The following is a 19,296-nucleotide window of genomic DNA, read 5'->3' as shown; positions in this document are numbered from 1 at the left end:
AGCTGCAGTGATATTTATCCCCGCAGCTACACCGGAATAATTATTCACACCTCTCCGCCACACTGGTCTGGCGGTCCCCAAGTTGCTGACGAAGGTGATGACCCTTCGTCCGCGGAATCAGAACTCCAACTTTCCTCGCCCCTCTCAGAATCGGTTCAATAGCAGTCCAAATCTGTTTCTCAATTTCAGCATCAGAACTCCAACTTTCCTCGTCACATTCAGAATCGGTTGAATAGCAGTCTGAATCTGTGTCATTGAACAGCTGTTTTTCAATTTCAGCATCTTCCATACGACGACGTCGTGTGGCCATGGTGAACTATAACACTCTCTAGCAGTGAATCTCTGTGCTTAGACCACGATAAGGAGCCATAAATCTTAACCTCGAGCCCACACATACAAAAATCTCATTCATGATTTGGCTGAACCCAATATCTGCTTCATGATGTCATGGGTGGCTAACCTTATATTGCGATGTTTCAAAATCGTTACAAACACAATGGTTTGACTGCAATGAATGAACGAATGACCGATCTGGCAACACCATATTCCGAGAATTAACTCCTGTGTCTTATCTAACACATTACACAGAGAGCGATTTCAGACGCATACAGTCGTGCATACCGATATGTCCCATACGATAAATAAGCGTCAACAAGAGACATCATTGAATGTGAAGTCGCCACAAGGACTTACACTGCTAAAACGCATGGTGCAGAAAATGTATTACACTGCTAGAACGCATGGTGCAGAAAATGTATGAATTTCGGGAAATTTTTTTTGGGAATCAGTGTAAAAAAATTTTTACAGATATTAAAATCTGTAAACTAGAATATCTGATTCTATATTCTTTCTACATTAAAGGAGCGTTCATTTCGTTCGTTTATCATAAAAAATGTAGAAATCCGGGCATTTAAATAAACTCCATCCAGCTGCCCCTACCGGAAATTAAATGGCCTGTCCGATAAAGGTTAAGGGTAAGCCAAGCAAATAAATGGCAACCAATGGCCTCTGCTTACTGTTCTTTTTTTCTGGTCACTTGGCTGGTGTACTCTTCAATCCTGAAGATGGAGGTAGTGGAGGAAGTGTCAGTGAATTACTACTGGACTGCATGGTGTCACATCCCAGAAGAGAGTGATCTTCATAGCCATTGTTTTTTGGGAACAGCAGATCAGCATTGAACTCCCACTCATTTTTACTTCATTGCAGCAGTAGTAAAGCATTCATTATTTCTGAGCAAGAGACAGTGGACAACTGTATTCCTCTGACACCCACTCTGTTCATCTTATGGACAGACACAGTACTTATTGGCCTCTTTCAGTAAGAAGTTAGCAATTAGATATAATTATTCTGACTGCTAAATATTTTGAGGTTCTGCAATTCAAAATATCTGGTTTCTAGTCAGAAAATTAAGTACTTTTTTCATATTAATTAATTCTAATTGGCAACACACACTCATTGCATGATATTTCAAGGTTGTTATCAAATTTTGGAAATTCAGGTTTGCTGTTTTTTGGGGGGAGGGGGGAATAATCCTACAAAACGGTAAAGGCTTAGTGAATTTTTATGTGGTGGTGATTTGTTTAGTGTTTGGGTGGATGGATTGGAAGAGTCTTTATCATCATCATCTCTGTTATCTTCCAAGCTTCAGAGCAGGATGTTGTGATTATGTTGTGGCATGTAGACCCATAGCTAGGCAACGACTGCGAAATAGGCAACCATAGAATAGCTGTTGCTAAGTAATGGCTCTGCAAACAAGCATGTTTTAACAGCAGCAATTGCACTGCAACAGAGAAACAGTGTTTTCTATGCGGCTCCTGCTGATATGTTATAAGCAGAGCCAGTTAGTTGTTGCAGTCAGTCATTCAGTGAGTAGTAAGTTGGTTAGAGAATTGGTGGTGCTCAGTCTTTGTTTACTGTTGCTGTTAGGAGCTGGTAGTTGAAGCAGGGGGCAGTCCGCAAACCTAGAGGGAGGGGAATGTCCGCCTTTGGGAGTTGCTACCAAGTAATGGCGTTGAAGACGTGACTGTGGACATGTATCATGTATATGTGGGGGAGGGGCCAGAGAGAGAGAGAAATCTGATCATCAATCCAGAACCTGTCTATAGTCACACTCATACACGTGACAGTATAGTGTACATAATATTTATAGTCACACTCATACACGTGACAGTATAGTGTACATTATTTTTCTGAGTGTTTGGACATTCCTTAGATTGTGGAGTCATAAGCTGTAGCTTATTTGCCTTATATGTAAAATTTGGTACAGCAGCTTTGGCTGCAGTGTCACTGAATCTGGTTCCTTCAAGTAAAAACTTAAGCAAATATTAACCAAGTGAAATTTCTGCACACACATGCACAGATACAAGCACAATTATTGAATTTTAAGTTTTGCTTCTAATCACTGCATGCAGAATAGGCCTGAAGGGGACTGTAACTGATAATTACAAGAAGCATTTGTCTGCATATCAATATATTGCAGACAGAAAAAAAAAAAGAAACTCCGTGGTTTTCGTCCGCAAGTGAGCTATACTGACCGAGTGATCGCCGCTTGTTGGCGAATTTAGTGCCAACTTTAGCAGATAGAGGGTGTTGCGTGGTCAGCACAATGAATCCCCATGGACATTAATTTTGGTTTTCTAGATCGGAGCCTCTGTTTCCTTGACATAGCTCCTCAATTATCCTCGCGAGGCTGAGTGGACCCTGTTCCAGATCCATTACTTCTCAGAAAATCTGGTAGCGCCGGGAATCGAACCCGGACCTCTGGATCTATAGCCAGGAGCTCTGGCCACTAGACCACAGAGTCAGTCTATATTGCCCACAGTTAATTTAATTTTAAAATAATTATGTAATTATTTACAGATGAAATAACACATTCTTTTAAACTTGTCGTACTGAATATGGTTTTTTATTATTTATCTTTCTTCTGATGTTGAATATATAGTAGTCAAGAAAACCTTGTGAAGGAGAGTGTTTTACTGCTGCAGTTTTAACAGACAGAGGACAGAAATCTCCTCTTCTGTATCTTGTCTCCTCACAGAAGTGTTGTCACTCCAATTTTATTAGCCATTTTAATTCATTGTTACTTAGGATTATCGAGGTAAAAGTTTTCATTTGAACAAGTATAGCGGTTGGAAGGTATCATTGTATTTTGTGAAACATAGTGCATGGAGATATGTAATTTAATATGCAATGGGTTTTTGACCATTCTAGCATATTATAAAAAAATGTACTTTCACTTTGTGATCTGTACAGGGTGTCCGGATGAAAGGTATCCAAAATAAAATAATTATATCTCAGAAAGCTTTTACTATACATATTTGTGGGTTACACCACTACAAAGGGAAACTATCGAAGTTTTTCCTGAGCATATAAATTTCTCAGTAAATTTCAGTGTGGGTTCCCTTGGTGGCACGACAAATATCCAGATGATCCAGCATGTTTTTTGTTACCATAGCCACAGTGTCCCTTATGCGGGCTTTCAGGTGTTGCAGGTCATTGATCTTAACCTGGTAGACAATGTTCTTCACATAACCCTACAAGAAAAAATTCAGTGGGGTTAAATCTGGTGACCTAGGAGGCCAAGCAGTTGATCCACTTCTTATCACTCTGTCCAAGTGATTCCTAACATGGCAGAAATGTGGCAGCACATGTGCGTAAGCCGGGCATGGAAAAAGAACTTACAGGGTTTTCCTTTCCAATGACACAAACCGGATACATGTATGACAATTGCTTTCCGAGATATAAATTTTTTTTAATTTTGGATACCTTTCATCCAGACATCCGATATTAGGCAGCCTCATGACCCACCCGCTGAAGGGCACAGAAAGCTGTAAAAAACTACTCTTTAAGGCACCTGTTGAAGTGAATGGTATTCCATGAGCTAGTGAACTGAATATCTCCCTTCATAAATAAAATCAACCATTCATGAAGAAAACTCAGAAAGTATATGTATCACATTTTGTGATGGTTTTGTTTCATAGGCATCACAGGGTCATCCATCAAAATGGACCACAATGGGGATTCTGAGGGGAACTTCTCTGTGGCAGCACTCAAACCTTACCGATATGTGTACAGTACAAAAATGTACAACTTCACTTGTGACTACTTCATAAGGCCAGTGGCTGGTTTCCAGCAGGGAGAAAACCCTGTAAGTTTGTATGTCTCCCGCAGATTCCTGTATTTTGTAACTTACTCTAATATTTATATGTTATTTGCACAAAATGCATAAAATAAAAGCTTGAAAGGTAGAAGATATCAACCCATGTCATTCATATTTAAATCTACTGAACAAATTTAAAGGAAATTCCAGTTTCTCTAAGTAGTTCTGATGCCTATGTATGGATAACAGGAAACATTACCATTACTTGTATCAGCATTAGATAGAAAATTGATAACTGGGTGTGGGTCTAGGGTAAGATGTTTATTATTCATATTGGAGATTTATGCAGAATTAGCAATATCATTATATAGTAAATAGGAGGATCTGGCAGTGCAGTAGTAGTAATAGTAGCACTACACTGGACTCTCATGCCAGAAGTTTTGGGTTTGAGATTGACTGGAGTAGTATGATTTTTTTTTCATGCCATTCTCACCATGCATGTCTGAAGAAAGCAAAAATTGAGAAACTTGGATGTGGGGAAAGCCAATTTTCCACCATAGTTCTGGAGTTCCATCTCCTGGTCATCGTTTTCAGTGGGAAAAAAACGGGATCTGAGGTTTGGGACCCTTTACACTCGCCAGATAGTGAAGAAAGAAAAAATGAGAAGTGTTACATAAAAAATGAGTGAAAAGATATGCTACAGTAGAGAATGAATAAGCTTAATGGGAGCTGAGTACAGTGGGGTTGGTATCATCTGGCCTGTGTGTGTGTCTCTTGTAATGTCTGGAATGTTTGCAAACTCCTTGGCTGATTAGGAAGGCTGAGGTCACCTGCATACTTGCTTCAACCTGCCATGTCTGTGACTTATCTACAAAAGTCAGTGTTCAGTTCAGTGCAGTGCAGAAGGAATTGACCGTGAGTGGGCAGTGGTGTGTTGCTGTGAAGTAACAAGTGAACAGAGAACTGGTCGTAAGTGGTTAAGTTGTTACAGATGGTAAAAGGTAAAGGCAAAGCTATCCCTGTAACAGGTCGTGAAGGCCTGTAGAGTTGTGAGACGCAGAGGCTACCACATTTTCTCTAGACAGTCAGCTTGTCAGCCTTACACACCAGCGGCCCTTTACAACCCAGGAAGATTCCTGGTATTCATTTCTGTTAGAGGCAGAGTTGACCCCAGGGCCATAGTGCAGCTGGAAGGATTACGTAAATTGAAAAAGTCCACCTCATCGGTATTTGAACCTGTGACTTTCTGGCTTGCAGCATAGCATAGTACCTGTTACAGACAGAGGAACAATTATTGCACCCTATACAAATAAAATGAGTAATTGCAGTATTTTGGCAAAAGTGTTTTCTTTTATCTTGCATGTCTCATTGGCCTTGGTGTTCATGTATTGCACATAAAAATCTGTTCTTTCAAAGCAGTTATGCTCTAGATGTCATCACACTCTTCAGAGCAGGAATTACTTATTTTTGTATTCCATTAAATATTCACAGTATTGAAAAGGTGTGCAGGTCAGAAGTTTTAGATCTCTTAGGTCTGTATTTTTTGTCACTCAGCAGTAAAATTTGATTTGGTCTTGATGTAAGTGATTATAGTAGTTGGATACAAATTGCACCTTCAGTGCAAAAATTTAATCAAAACTATTTTTTAGAGTTTCATAGCTGGGAAGTGGAGAGAGACATGAACGTTATACTACCTATATGTATTTACATTGTGCGAGAGATTCAGAAAAGGGGAGTCTGGTGTTTGAGTGTTTGGTGTGGGTTTGGCTGGCTTAACAACAATGTTGATTTTCAGGAATACAAACCAGACTGTTTTTACAAGCCTGATTCGGACTCAGACTCAGACTCAGACTTCGACTGTCACATCGACTGGCCCGGTGGTCGCAAGCCGGACGATGAGCCCAGCTGTGGATTTGAACATGAGCGGTGTCAGAGCGACAAGCAACAAACAAGTGTGATTGCTGCAGCCACACTGGGTGTGTTCCTGTTCTGTGCAGGTGTCATCACTCTGTCCATCTACCGCAAGTGGAAGATTGAGCAGGAGATAGAGGGTCTGTTGTGGAAGATTGATCCACAAGATTTGCATGGCTATTGTAACAATGACATCATTTCATCCCCTAGCAAGGTTAGTGTCATCAGGGTCTGAGTTGTGGGCCCTCCTATATAACTAATTCATCCACTGCCGAACTGTTAGGTATATTCCATAATGAACTGTATGTTCCTGTAGTTTTGGGTGATTGTTCTGTTTGAAATTTAGTTCCAGTATGACACATTCAAATCAGTTAAGTGAGCACTGCAGCCACTTCACTTGGTGGACTTAGTGGAGTTTCCCTTGCGTTTACTCCACGCCTGTGTTACCCACTTTGATGTATGTAACATGTTTAAGTAGCTGACAGATCATCTGTTCTTCATCTCCTCCTCCTCAGCTTATTTAACAGCACTTTATCAACTTTACATTATATTGCCATGTGTAGGGGTGACTCAGCTGGGTTTTGGATTGTGGGGATTTGTTGTTACTCCAATGACAACCCACTTCTTTGGAACAGTTTGTAGGTCCTGAAAAGGACCGTTGGCTGCTGGGATGTTTGGCCAGTGAAGTAGCGCTGCACGCGCTGGTAGAAAGGGATGCTGGTTGCGGTGTGTTGAGGCGGCTGAGTCAGTTGAATGGCCGCAGTGCGGCTGTTGCTGGAGGTTGCTTAGTTGCTGGAAACATTTGCTTGCGAAGCGCGGTCGCAGGGATGGAGAGGCGGTAGCTATGCCAGTTGCACAGTATGTCAGGCATGACCACCAGCAAATCGAGGCGGCCGAGTCACCCAGTGAGTCAGGTGAGACCGCTGGACAGCCGAGGCAGTCGTGCCTGGCGCAGCGAAGTGCCAATGCCTCTGAAGACCAAGCGCTGGTGACGAAGTATGCTGTTTGTAGACTGCTTGTAGACTGATGTGGAACTGACTGAAGACTGACGCTACCAGGTTGGAGCTGCTCCTTTTTATACCCAACTCGGTAGGTGGAGCGAAACTTGCATTTGAGGAGCAACAATTTGCAGAGCACTGATTGGCTAGCAAAAATGAGGAGCGGAAATTTGCAGTGCGTGCTTGTATAAATATGAATGAGACATCCGGCAATGCGATATTCACTAAGGAGTGAGTGTTGTCTAAAAGACCGGTGGAAACAGCGTGCTGTGTGGGATATCCCCACATCATATTGGATTTATTGACCACTTATATATGCAACTCGCAAGTACCAGTAATTACAGTGCCACGACTTATCTTCACACTATACCATTCACTGTTACACACACGCTAGTGTTCTCAGTCTGTTACAGTCACCACTAGTCGTTTCCTGATAATGGCTTCTAATAGTGGAGATTCTTCAACTTCCATGCTCATGCCATTGCCAGCTTGCCACCATCTCACAAGTGAACTAATCTATAAACTTTGCCGCCCTTATAACCCCTCGGCACGGACCATGTAGAAAACATCACTTCTCAGCAGTATGTCCATTTCTGGGCAACAGCTTGTTGCCATGGAAATGTGTTCACCCAGTCATTCCATAGCAACAGCTGTACATGTTACTTCATGTTTCTGACAGTTCCTCTGTTGTTACGTGCTCATATGTTGTGGGCATTACCTAACAGTGACTGTTTCTGTGGCTTCTCAGTTCTTGCTTTGAGCATATACAGAACAATATTATATAGTGTCAAAGGATGGGGCAGCTGTGAATGATGAAGTGAGAAGGATTTTGAAAGAATTGGCCATGGCTTAATTTAAAGTACTGTAGCGTGTTTTGCGTGTCACGCTACAAATAAATTCGCGTAGGTCTCAATTTCTGTAGAACCTTTATTGGACACTTTCCTTCTACAGCCACGAGCACAATTACTATTCACTGTAACACTTCAACTGTCTTCTGCGGCGGATGTTCCAAGACTCACTTCTTAGACGGCTGGATAAAGACTGACTGCTTCTCGCTGAAGCTGGGCTATTTATCCCCTTGGCCGCTGCTGTGCAAATGAATTATCTGTTATAGCAGTGGAAACGTTGCTTTGTTTGTTCAGCGATTCCTACGCAGTGACCCATTGTTATTGCGTTGGGAACGCTTCGGGTATTCGTCGTAACCATGGAGATTCGATGTTAGAACTACAATAGAGCAATTGTTGTTTCCTATGCAATGGTCTATTCTAGCGTTTCCATAGAAGTGACTCTTCTGGATTGCAAACACATTACAATACTATTCCAGAATTAATGTGTATGAGCTGCAGAAAACCTTGAAAGATCCCAGTCACAGGATGGTTGGTCTGCAGGTTGATGTGTGGCTGCATGACCTCCAAAAATTAACCAGAATTCCTAACTGCTCAGTTGCAACATTCAGTTACATTATCTTCACCTCAGACCCCATCTCTGAGACTGCACATGGCTGGACTTTGAGCAAAATAGTTTACTGTTTCGGTAGTTAACTGCATGGCTGTAGGTGTTACCCCAGTGCATTGTTACAGCTCAGCTTGGTGAGTGCAACATCATATGAGTCGCGCTGTGGGGGACAAGTTTTTGCCACAACTGGTCAGTATAAAGGTGTGATGGTACGCATCAAGGAACTCAAGTTCTCAAAGAAAAAGGACATTGCTCGTGACGTGATGAAGGAGATGCGTGTGTTGCGTGATATCCGTCATGATAACATTAACTCCTTCATTGGTGCTTGCCTCGAGCCTATGTGTGTCCTCATCATCACAGACTACTGTGCCAAAGGCAGCCTGTATGTAAGTTACAAGTATTATGATAATTATTTGTGCATGCCTTTGGGTTCCACAAAATTCTGGGCATTTGGTTAGTGATGGAGTAGCTGTTGATTTCTCAAGAAGGACACAGCTCCATTGAGTTAATTAGTTAAGTAATTATTTTTGAGTGTGATAAATTGATCTTCCATTGAGAAATTTCAGAAAGTATGGAAGTTAAATTACATTATACTTTTTTTACTTATTTTCATATGTGGAGCTAGAACGCAGATGTGGCCTAAGTGGGATGTAAGTAGGTAACAAATAGCTGAGATGAAGCTTTGATCACCAATAGGAAACAAGTAAGAAGGTAGAATTTCGAAGTAGAACAGTATGCAGGCTTCACAGGTGGAAACACTGCAAGAGAACTTCCAATTAATAATCTGGAGGACAGTGGATTCTTGTGAGATCGTAAAGAATGAACATGTCAGTTATGTGACCACTGGCAGACCAAGGACTAGCCCAGGGATGGGCACACTTTATAGCCCAAGGGTCAGGTGAAAGGTTGTTTTTTGCTAGACCAGAAAGAGGTTGCCACAGTATTTTTAAGAATCTTTCAACACACCAAACCTTCTAAGTATGCTATGTATATAGTTATAATGCTGTTTTCAATTATGATTTTAAAATATCAGAAATGGGGACAATAATTATGACATTTATTGGTAAGCATAATTGTAAATCAGTTAGTACAGTTGTAATAATTTGAACCAGTTTGAAATTTTAAGTACTAGAAATGCAATATAATGTAACAGACAGAGGCAGCTAACTAACTAAGTCCATGAGTCTGAGTACTTCTTGAGAAACCACCACTCACTCATTTATGAAAAAATTTTCAATCATTTTATGAAGCCCAGAATGTTCATCACTGTGTTAAAAGGAACCCTCCACTGATATCTGTCCTGAGCCAGATTTGTCCAGTCCATACCATCCCATCCCATCCTGAAAGAACCATTGCAATATTGCCCTCCTATGTTTAGATCTTCCTGATGGTCATTTTCATTTTGGTTTTCCCACAAGAACCCTGTATGCATTCCTTTCTCTCCTGCAGGCATGCTGCATTTCCTGCCCCACTCATCCTCCTTGATGTGATCATTCAGATTCTGGCGATGAGTACATGTAATGAAGCTCCATCCTCCAAGTATTTCATCCCTCTTCAGTCCAAATATCCTCCACAGCACCTTGTTCCCTTGTCTAATATTACAGATAAAGTTTCATATCCATAGAAAAGTGGAAGAAAACTTATAGTTTTGTATATGTTAGTCTCTATGTTTTTAGACAGTAGACAAGAAAACAGAAATTTCAGAACTTAATGGTAGCAAGCATTACCTGAATCTGATCTGCCAATAATTTCCTCATGAATCAGATTTGATTTGTTAGTGCCCCTCCCAATTGTTTGAACCTTACATTTTCAAAGGATCTGTAAGCCGTCTGTCTGTTAAGATTTTGTTCTGCATTCTGGTGACAAGACAGGGAACATAAGCCTATACTTAGTTCTTGTCTTTGTTTATTTCTAGACTATGCTGCTCACTAGCATCAATTAGAAATTGTGTGCTTTTTCTTTATGGTGTTTGTGTTACTCCTAGTAGATTTACATCAGCATAGACCAGAATCTGATGTGTCCCAATTAATTTCAGCCCCACTTGGTTTTCTTGGACATTCTTAGTGGCATATTCTCAAGCAAAGTTGAAAACCAGTGTTAATAAAGAATTTCTTTGTTTTAGATCATTATGAATAAGAAGCATACCAGGCAAATGTTCACCTATATGGACTTTACTATAGATTTCATTTAAATACATTTTAATCAGCCTAACTAGTTTCATGGGTACCACAGCCCCTTTGAGAATATTGTGCAATACTTCCCTCATAATTGAGTTATGTGCTTTCTTGAAGTCTACGAATAGCTGATGTAATGTAATATATACTCATATAATATAATATAAAACAGTGAGTAATCCAATAATCAGAAGAGACACTATCCATACAGCCCTGAAAATCACATAAATATCAGTTACTGCTCAGACTGCAGTTCACTGAAAAGGGAGACAATGGAAGAAAGCACACCCTGTGCAGAGGCAGTAGGCAAGCCCTAGAAACAGTAAGAGAATAGACTGAAAAGGTGCAACTACTTGAGAAGCTGTACAGTCTACTGCAGGTAGCATCACTGATACATGTAGGATTTGAGGTTCTTGCAGCAGGTTATGTTCCAGAATATGGAATACTTCATCACTGATACAGTTCACTGAAACAGATGTAAGATTGACACTTAAATCAATACAGGAAGCTATACTCAGAAACTAAGGAGAGAGTACTGTATCGTGGACTATATTTCCTATGTAATCTGATAGAAGTGAACTGACATTTCAGAGGAACATACTGCCTCCATTTTCAGGGAATTTTACCAGACTACATGTTGTCACATTATAGAGTGACTATGAAGAGGGTTTGGATTGGTAATGGGATTTATTGGACACTTACAACTTATAACTACAAGTAACTATGACAGTCTCACTGAGTTATATATTCCAAAGATCACTGTATCTACAACACACATGAAGTCTTCTCAGTCATCATTAGCCGTTGCCTGGTAGCAGCTTCCAGCAGCTCCTCATCCTTTGGGTTCCCAAACTGTCCCGGGCCTCAGCTACCAGCTTTTGACTTCTCATATATGCAGCTCTTAACTGACAACCATAATTGAACTACTAGTCCTCATTATATATTTCCAGTATGGACTGCACAGAAAACGTCTCTTCCATTATTATATGCATCCACAGAACTGTTCCCTAGTAACGGCTGTTGTATTGTTTCGTGTTTACACAGCTCTTATTTGGCAGTGGGTCTACGCATCACAATATAGTGACATTTAGAAGGCCATAGTCACCACCGTGAGAACCTCAAATTCCACACTATGTAAGGGTTTGTAAAACTCATGTAGGTAGTTCACAAACAGCTAGTCTGCACGTAGATATGAGTCCGCTGTATCTGAAGCATGGCTGTAAATTCTGCAGAGGATGTTCAGTTGTACTGCATTACGCTAGACGTGAAAAAGAGTGAACTGGAAATGACTTCATGTGGAGTCTGTCCCACACACTAAGTACTTGAGCTGGCATCTGATCACAGTCACCTGACATGACGATTCTGTTTGCAGGATATAGTGGAGAATGAAGATATCAAGTTGGACATGATGTTTATGGCATCACTGGTTCATGATCTCATTAAGGTAAGCAGACTGATACAACAGATTCCTATGAGCAGAAGACAGATTTCGCTATGACTAAGTCCAAGGCAATGTACGGATATTTTGTTATTTACTGCATAAAGCATATACAATAAAACTTCTGTATAAAATTCATTTGGGGAGCAATGAATTTAAACTCTTAAACTGTTGAAGGTCTTAAATGGAGATGAATTAACCAAAAAATTATTGACTGAGCATCATTGAAGCTGAATGTTAAATGGAGCACTGTTTACCCAAACATTACATTCTGTTATTTCTGATTTAGTTGTATGGTTCAGTGCTCCCTAGTTGGACTGGATGTCTGAATACAAGCATCTGTCTGGTTGCACAGCTCAGTTACTTCTCTCAGTATGTTGTTGTTGAGGAGGAGGAGGAGAAGAAGAAGAAGGGGAACAACAACAATAATAACAACAACAACAACAACAACAACAACAACAATAATAATAATAATAATGTGACAGTCTTATAGTTATTGGTACCTAATAATGAATTAAAGGCTGAATAATTTGCTAATAAAAATTGTCTAAAAATGAGGCCCCACAAAGGGTAGCAGAACTAGCAACAAACACACTCAAATAAAGCATGACAACACCATAAGTCTTTCATGCATTAGGATAGGACTTAGAATGAAAATAGATTATAATATTCACAAATACAGTGAGGTAGGTTAGCCTAATTCTTCCCAAAACATTCAGCATAATCAACAACTTTGCGCATTCATGAGTTTAACAAACATGGCATACTTGCTGAAGAAAGAGTACAGCTCAAATACCTGCACACTGCAGTGGCACTTTACCTTACCAGGACCCATACAGCAGCATATGACAGGACTCCTTGTACCTGGAAATCCAGCTGACATGAATCCAAACTTGAATTTCAAAGTCTGCATTCCACAGTGTGACAGTCAAGCAACAAGGCTGAAAATAACTTGTGCAGGTACTCAGGCTTGACATTAAAGACAGAAAGATGGAGTAAAAACAGCTCAAACACTGTACTGTTCCAAACAGACAGTGAAATTGGATTGGTATAGAGGAAGCATTTGACGGTGACATGTTAAGGATCAAGGAAAGGTGACTTTGATGTCAGAGAAGTCATAGCATGTAGGCAATTCACATAGTTGGCATATTGAAGTTACTGGTGGCAGGAGAACAGAATTTATTGTTAGGCTATGATTTGTGGTGACATGAGATTGAACCAAGTTTCCTGAAATTTCATCAGTTTCCCCAAAAGTTATTATGGGTTGAAAATACAAGACTGTATGGATTGATGGCTGAATGAATGGATTAACACACAGCTATGATACAACAAGACTTTCCATATAAAATAAGGAAAGTGGACTTAGAACTAGTATGGGTGTACCCCTAGATTTGGCTGGGATGTGTTCCTGGAAAAGGTGGTTGAATCTTGGGGATTGTTCCTCTGCAGAGTTATGTGTTATAAAGGAAGGAAGATCCATGTTTTGAGAATGAACATTGGTTTGAGCTTGCCCTTAAAAGCTTTAGGGATTTCACTTTGATATACAGAGAGACTGAACAAGATGGATGCTCCCATCTGTTCACTCTCAGTCTTCTGGGTGAACCATCATCTGTTTGAAATAGCACATTCTGAAATATTTGTTTTTGTGTTTCAACCACTTCTATCTGCTTAATAAGCAGGGATTGACTTGTCAAATTTGGTAGAAGGGTTGCAGTATACAAATGTGTATATTATGTATATATACTGGGTGTTTCACGACTTAAGGGCATAACTGCGGGAGGTGATTTCCTAGGTCTTTGTGATCAAAAAAGTTCATATAAACATGTGTCTGATTTTGGACGGTTATGGAGTTATGACCGTCTTTTCATTCCCATACACGCCCTCGTGTGAACCGCATCTTGTCAGCTGGCGGGTCGCTGTTTTTAGCCAGCTACAGACAGAGCGTTATCGTTATCTCGACACTTGAGAGGTACCTAAGGCGTGGTGGGTTGGTATGTCCAGCACAGTTCACAACCGAGTGGCAGCCTGTGTTGCGGCCAGCAGTGGCATTTTCGAAAATTAGCTTTAAGCACCAGTAAATTCAATTTAAAGGTAATTTCACGAAGTTAACTTTACATTCATACTTTAAATGTATCATCTATTGTGCTGGTTTATTATATTGTTCCGTTTATTGTCAGTAATCATTACCTTCTATTCTGAGTTTAAAACATTCATAACTCTGTAACCGTCCAAAATCGGACACATGTTTATATGAACTTTTTTGATCACAAAGACCTAGGAAATCACCTCCTGCAGTTATGCCCTAAAGTCGCGAAACACCCTGTATATATGTATATGTATCAAAATGAAAGTTAGATGAAAAAGCTAAATAGTTCCGTTCAGTGTGACTGGTTAAGATTTTCTTGTTTCAATTATTCATGCCCTCACATGTTTCGGTCTTCAGCAACCATCTTCAACTATACACTCCTTGTAACTAATAAATTGCTCAAAGATAATCACATGGACAAAAGCATTATAAAATAAATTTGAATTTAATCAAAACTATTTTCAGTATAATGAAAAATTCTACAAACCAAGATCGGGTGTAGCCATGGGCTCACCTTTATCAAGCACTATGGCAGAAAATTTTCTACAAGAACTGGAATAAAACAATAAAACATCTACTGGAAGATGAAAAAATTATATACCATAGTAGATACGTAGATGACATTTTCATAATATACGAGGGTTGGAACTTTAATAGTGACAGCTATTTATTTACAACTGATACAAAATAGATGCATGTTTTGAAGTTTTACTGTCATTCAGTGTAGTCACCAGCATTGTGTACAACCCGTTGCCAGTGATGTGGAAGTTGTAGGATACCTTTAGCAGCGCCTGTTGTGTTGATAGTTCAAATGGAGCGGTCTACTGCCTGAAGAATCTCTGGAACAGTTCTGAAGTGAATGCCACGAAGTGGTTCCTTCTTCTTAGGACTCAAATTGAAGTCTCAAGGGCTTAAGAAGACCTTAATGACACTGTTGTGCTGTACGGCCTCTGGCACATTCAATCTTTATCCAACTCCGTTGTTCCTGTTTCGAAAACATCGTGACAACACTACATTAGACCGCGAGCTAACACGAGGCTCTGTTCTCCTCGTCACTTCACATGTGCATGATGTGGAAGGGGAGAGTCCATTTGCTCTGAGGTAAGGTAGGTATGTAACTAACGTGTGGTATAAGCAACATTATTTGGTTCTGTTGCATGGCGTCTGTACAGCAATGTTGCCACTATTAAAGTTCCAACCCTCATACTATCAGACAAAAACAACCCCCCAAAACCTCCTCGAACACTTCAGTGCACACAAGCAATGAAGAAGTAAAGCGAATAGCATACTTAGACTTAAACCTAATTAACAAACACGGACAAATAGAAATGGAAATATACAGAAAACCCACAACAGATACAGGGTGGGGCGCAGAAACTTCCTTTTTGTGAAGTCGCATTGTGAAGGGAGGGGAGGTCGCAGATAAGTGGGGTAGGCTCAGCGAACGTAGCAGTCGTGGAAGTTTCTGTCTAATACCCCTCAGTAGGAAACATGAGGTGGACGAGTGAGCAGTGTGCATTTGCTGCTGAAGCCTATTTTTTGAACAACCATTCCTACGTGGCGGTGTAGCGTGTGTTCTGTACTCACTTCGGAATTAAGCCCAGAGGTCCGGTTCCTGACCGGAAATCAATTGTTTTGTGGGTAGAGAACTTTACGACAACCGGGAGTGGTGAAAAAATCATCAGGACGACAACGGACTGTTACGACGCCAGAAAATGTGGAGGCAGTTCATCAGTCAATTTTGAGATCTCCAAGACGGTCCGCTCGCAAACATGCAGTTGCCCTAGACATATCCAATCGTCCAATGCGCTGAATTCTTCATGAACATCTTTATTTCCATCCCTGTAAGATGGCTGTTATGCAAGAATTGTCACCACGTGATTTCCAGAACCGAATAACGGCGTGCGAAACGTTATTGGAAACCTTACCCCCTGACACACTTGTTTTCTTTAGTGATGAGGCACATTTTCACCTATCCGGATATATCAACAAGCAGAATATGTGCTATTGGAGTGGTAACAATCCCAGAGAGCTCCATGAGAGGCCACTTCACAGTGATAAGGTGACAGTATGGTGCGCATTGTTGAGAGTTGGAGTTATTGGCCCTTATTTTTCTTTAAGAAGACAAGCATGCAGTTACTGTCAATTCACAGTGGTATGTGGACATGATTAAAAACTTTTTTGAACCAGCTCTTGAAGAAATGGATCTAGGAAATATCTGGTTCCAACAGGATGGTGCCACGACACACACAACCTGAGCTTCGATGACAGTTTTGAGGGCAAAGTTCCCCAGACAGCTCATCTCGCTTTGAGGTGACATCCTGTGGGCAGTGCACTCACCTAATCTAACGCCCTGTGATTTTCTTTTGTGTGGATACCTCAAGGCAGAGGTTTTTAAACATCGCCCCACAAACCTGCTTCAGCTGAAGAATGTTATTCGGCAGGAAGTTGCCCAAATTCTGGTGCACATGTTGGAACGTGCAGAGGGGAACTTCAGAAAACGGTTGCATCAATGCATAGAGAATGGTAGCCACCACCTTCAAGATATTTTGTTTAAAACTACATGATTTAAGACTTTAAAATATATTCTTTCATTAGCTAAACACAGATTTTGTCTATCAGCAATAATTTTTCTTTTATTCGCCTTCGGAAAAAGGAAGTTTCTGTGTCCCACTCTGTACAATAGCAGACTTGAAAGGATTCTGACGATGGTGTATGCTGTACAGAACTGTAAGGTTCCTTATTTTGGTTATTAGGTCCAGTGATTGAGACTAGCTCTTTCTAACGGGCCCAACTGAGTAGGTCTGTCTTGACCCATCCACCTGAGGACGGAGATAGATCCAGTCTCCGAAATGTGGTTTTTTGTCATATATACCAGACGATGGCTAGAGTCCAAAATAAGAAACTTTACAGTTCTGTACAGATACAACAATAAATAATAACTCTTGCCACCCTAAAGAACAAAAATTAGCAGCATACACAGGCTTCTCACACTACCCCTCAATGAAAACGCTAAAAACAGAGAGTTAAATACTATTATTAATATAGCATTAAGTAATGACTATAAGAAGGAAGACATCACACAACTACATAACAAGCTCAAACAAAAGGAAAATAATCTGGATAATAAAGCCAAAAAAGAACAGAAATGGGCCACATTTACCTATCTGGAAAATTACAAATGCAAACTCACAAAGCTCTTCAAAAACACCAACATAAAGATAGCCTTCAAAACAACCCACTCAACAGGTAAACTAGTAAGTGCAAATAAGAAACAAACCCCTACGAGCAAGGTGGGGTATACAAAATAATCTGCCAAATCTGCCAAAATGTATACATCGGCCAAACTGGTAGAAATCTAACAACAAGGTACAAAGAACACATAAGAAACATAAGACTAAACAAAGATGAATCAGCATTTGCCCAACATATACTGAACAAACGCCACCAGTATGGACCGATGATAGTAATCATGGAAATGGTTGAGAATGCCAAAAAAAGGGAGCATCATGAATATAAAAGAAAATTTCCATATATATCACTTTAATAAGCTCAGCAAATTGATAGAAGAGCAAAAACACACAAAGGAAAGTGACAACCATTATAATATGTTCGACCTCATAGGACAACATTAGTACCTGTCCACACTAATGTCACAGAGACAAGGAGTATAAATATGCAATACGACACAACATAGAACAGTAAAAACAACACAGCGGGCCACAAACACATACAGGACAACATTAAAGGTAGGACAAAATAACAAAAATTTTTACAAAACAATAGGATTGATGAAATAATACAATATACCCATATTATATATGCAGAACTCTCTCTTCGAGAACGACAAGGTGGCAGACCTTCAGTCCCCGTCAAAAGAAATAATAAGATGGACAACACGAACCAGCTTGGTTTATGAATTCCAAATAGAATTTCAACAAATTTTAAAGCATTGGAACAGCCACTGTAGTTGTAAAAAGTTAAAATTTTACAGCCAGTTATATTATTTATATTGTATGTATACATTTTAACTTTTAGAACATGTATTGTAATAGTGGCTTCTAACTGTATTGATGTAAAGGTGTCCCTCTGAAGATGGTTGCTGAAGACCGAAACATGTAAGGACATGAATAATTGAAATAAGAAAACCTTAACCAGTCACACTGGACGAAACTATTTAGTTTTTTCATAATATTAGTGTGATAGACCAGAATGAAACAAATGAAAGTTATATCTTGAATGGTTGGATCCTGAGAGTCTCCTGTACTCAGAAAAGTAACTTGCTTATGCCCGTCTTTACCACAGAAGTGTATTTATATTATATTGTGCTGAACATAAGACAATAACAGCTTTTTGTGTTGTGCCAAAAATCAACGGTTGTATGTTCTCAGTAGCACTAGTCAATATTTTTAAGGAATGTATGTATGTATGATAGGTTGTGTAACATTTCCACCTCATGACTCAAGGTACACGGGTTCAAACCAAGCGGAGGTCGTGGAATTTTTAAGGGCGGAAAAATTCAGGGAACAAGTCCTCTGGGAGGGGCTTTAAGCCGCATGTCCTGTGTCGTAGATTTACGGCATGTAAAAGATCCTCATGTCTCTAGGAGAACTCTGAGCAAAATTAGGCAAAGTTTCCCACCCAAGTAGTTTCTAATTCCTCCGGTAGATGGGGAAATATCGGGGACCACTGCCAGAGAGGGCCGACCTCGCTGGCAGAACAGAGCTGATAGCAAGCACCAGTACTGGAAGGGCATGGCGACTGGTAGAATATTAAAGGGGGACGCACAATAGATTAACAACTAGTCGCGGTGCATGGGGAAACCCACCCACTCCAATAATAATAATAATGATAGGTTGTGGTTTTATGATTAGGGTTTGTTTGTTTGTTTGTTTGTTTGTTGGGGGAAGTAGGCTCATGCAGGAAGGGGGAAGTGTGTTCTATTGCATGCCCAGGCCAGTTCTCTGGAATGACGTGGTTTTCCCACACACAGTCTTTCTCTCTCTTGTGGCAGTACTGTGTTTGAAACAGTTCTGTCTCGAGGATGAAGATGTAACTAAAATCACTGTTTTAGGAGAAGCGAAGGAAGGAGGCAAAATATGAAATTGATAAAGAAAAGGGAGAACGAGAATAAA

The 19,296-nt window shown here is 40.2% G+C and overlaps 1 protein-coding gene across 2 annotated transcripts in view; it reads left to right on the top strand.

Moving 5' to 3' along the window:
* The window catches only part of LOC111870313 (receptor-type guanylate cyclase Gyc76C), a 263,240-nt gene that overhangs the window by 214,446 nt on the left and 29,498 nt on the right, over positions 1-19,296 (top strand). For both annotated transcript variants that reach the window (XM_023862486.2, XM_023862485.2), the window contains exons 9-12: positions 3,981-4,147; positions 5,895-6,224; positions 8,589-8,849; positions 12,010-12,081. In XM_023862486.2, the coding sequence (XP_023718254.1) occupies positions 3,981-4,147; positions 5,895-6,224; positions 8,589-8,849; positions 12,010-12,081 (830 nt within the window). The remainder of the gene's footprint in view (positions 1-3,980; positions 4,148-5,894; positions 6,225-8,588; positions 8,850-12,009; positions 12,082-19,296) is intronic.

Source organism: Cryptotermes secundus, unplaced genomic scaffold (genome assembly GCF_002891405.2).
Source record: "Cryptotermes secundus unplaced genomic scaffold, Csec_1.0 scaffold391, whole genome shotgun sequence".
Classification (NCBI taxonomy): domain Eukaryota; kingdom Metazoa; phylum Arthropoda; class Insecta; order Blattodea; family Kalotermitidae; genus Cryptotermes; species Cryptotermes secundus.
The sequence above is the reverse complement of the archived record's forward strand: the minus strand, read 5'-3'. Positions and strand labels throughout refer to the sequence as shown.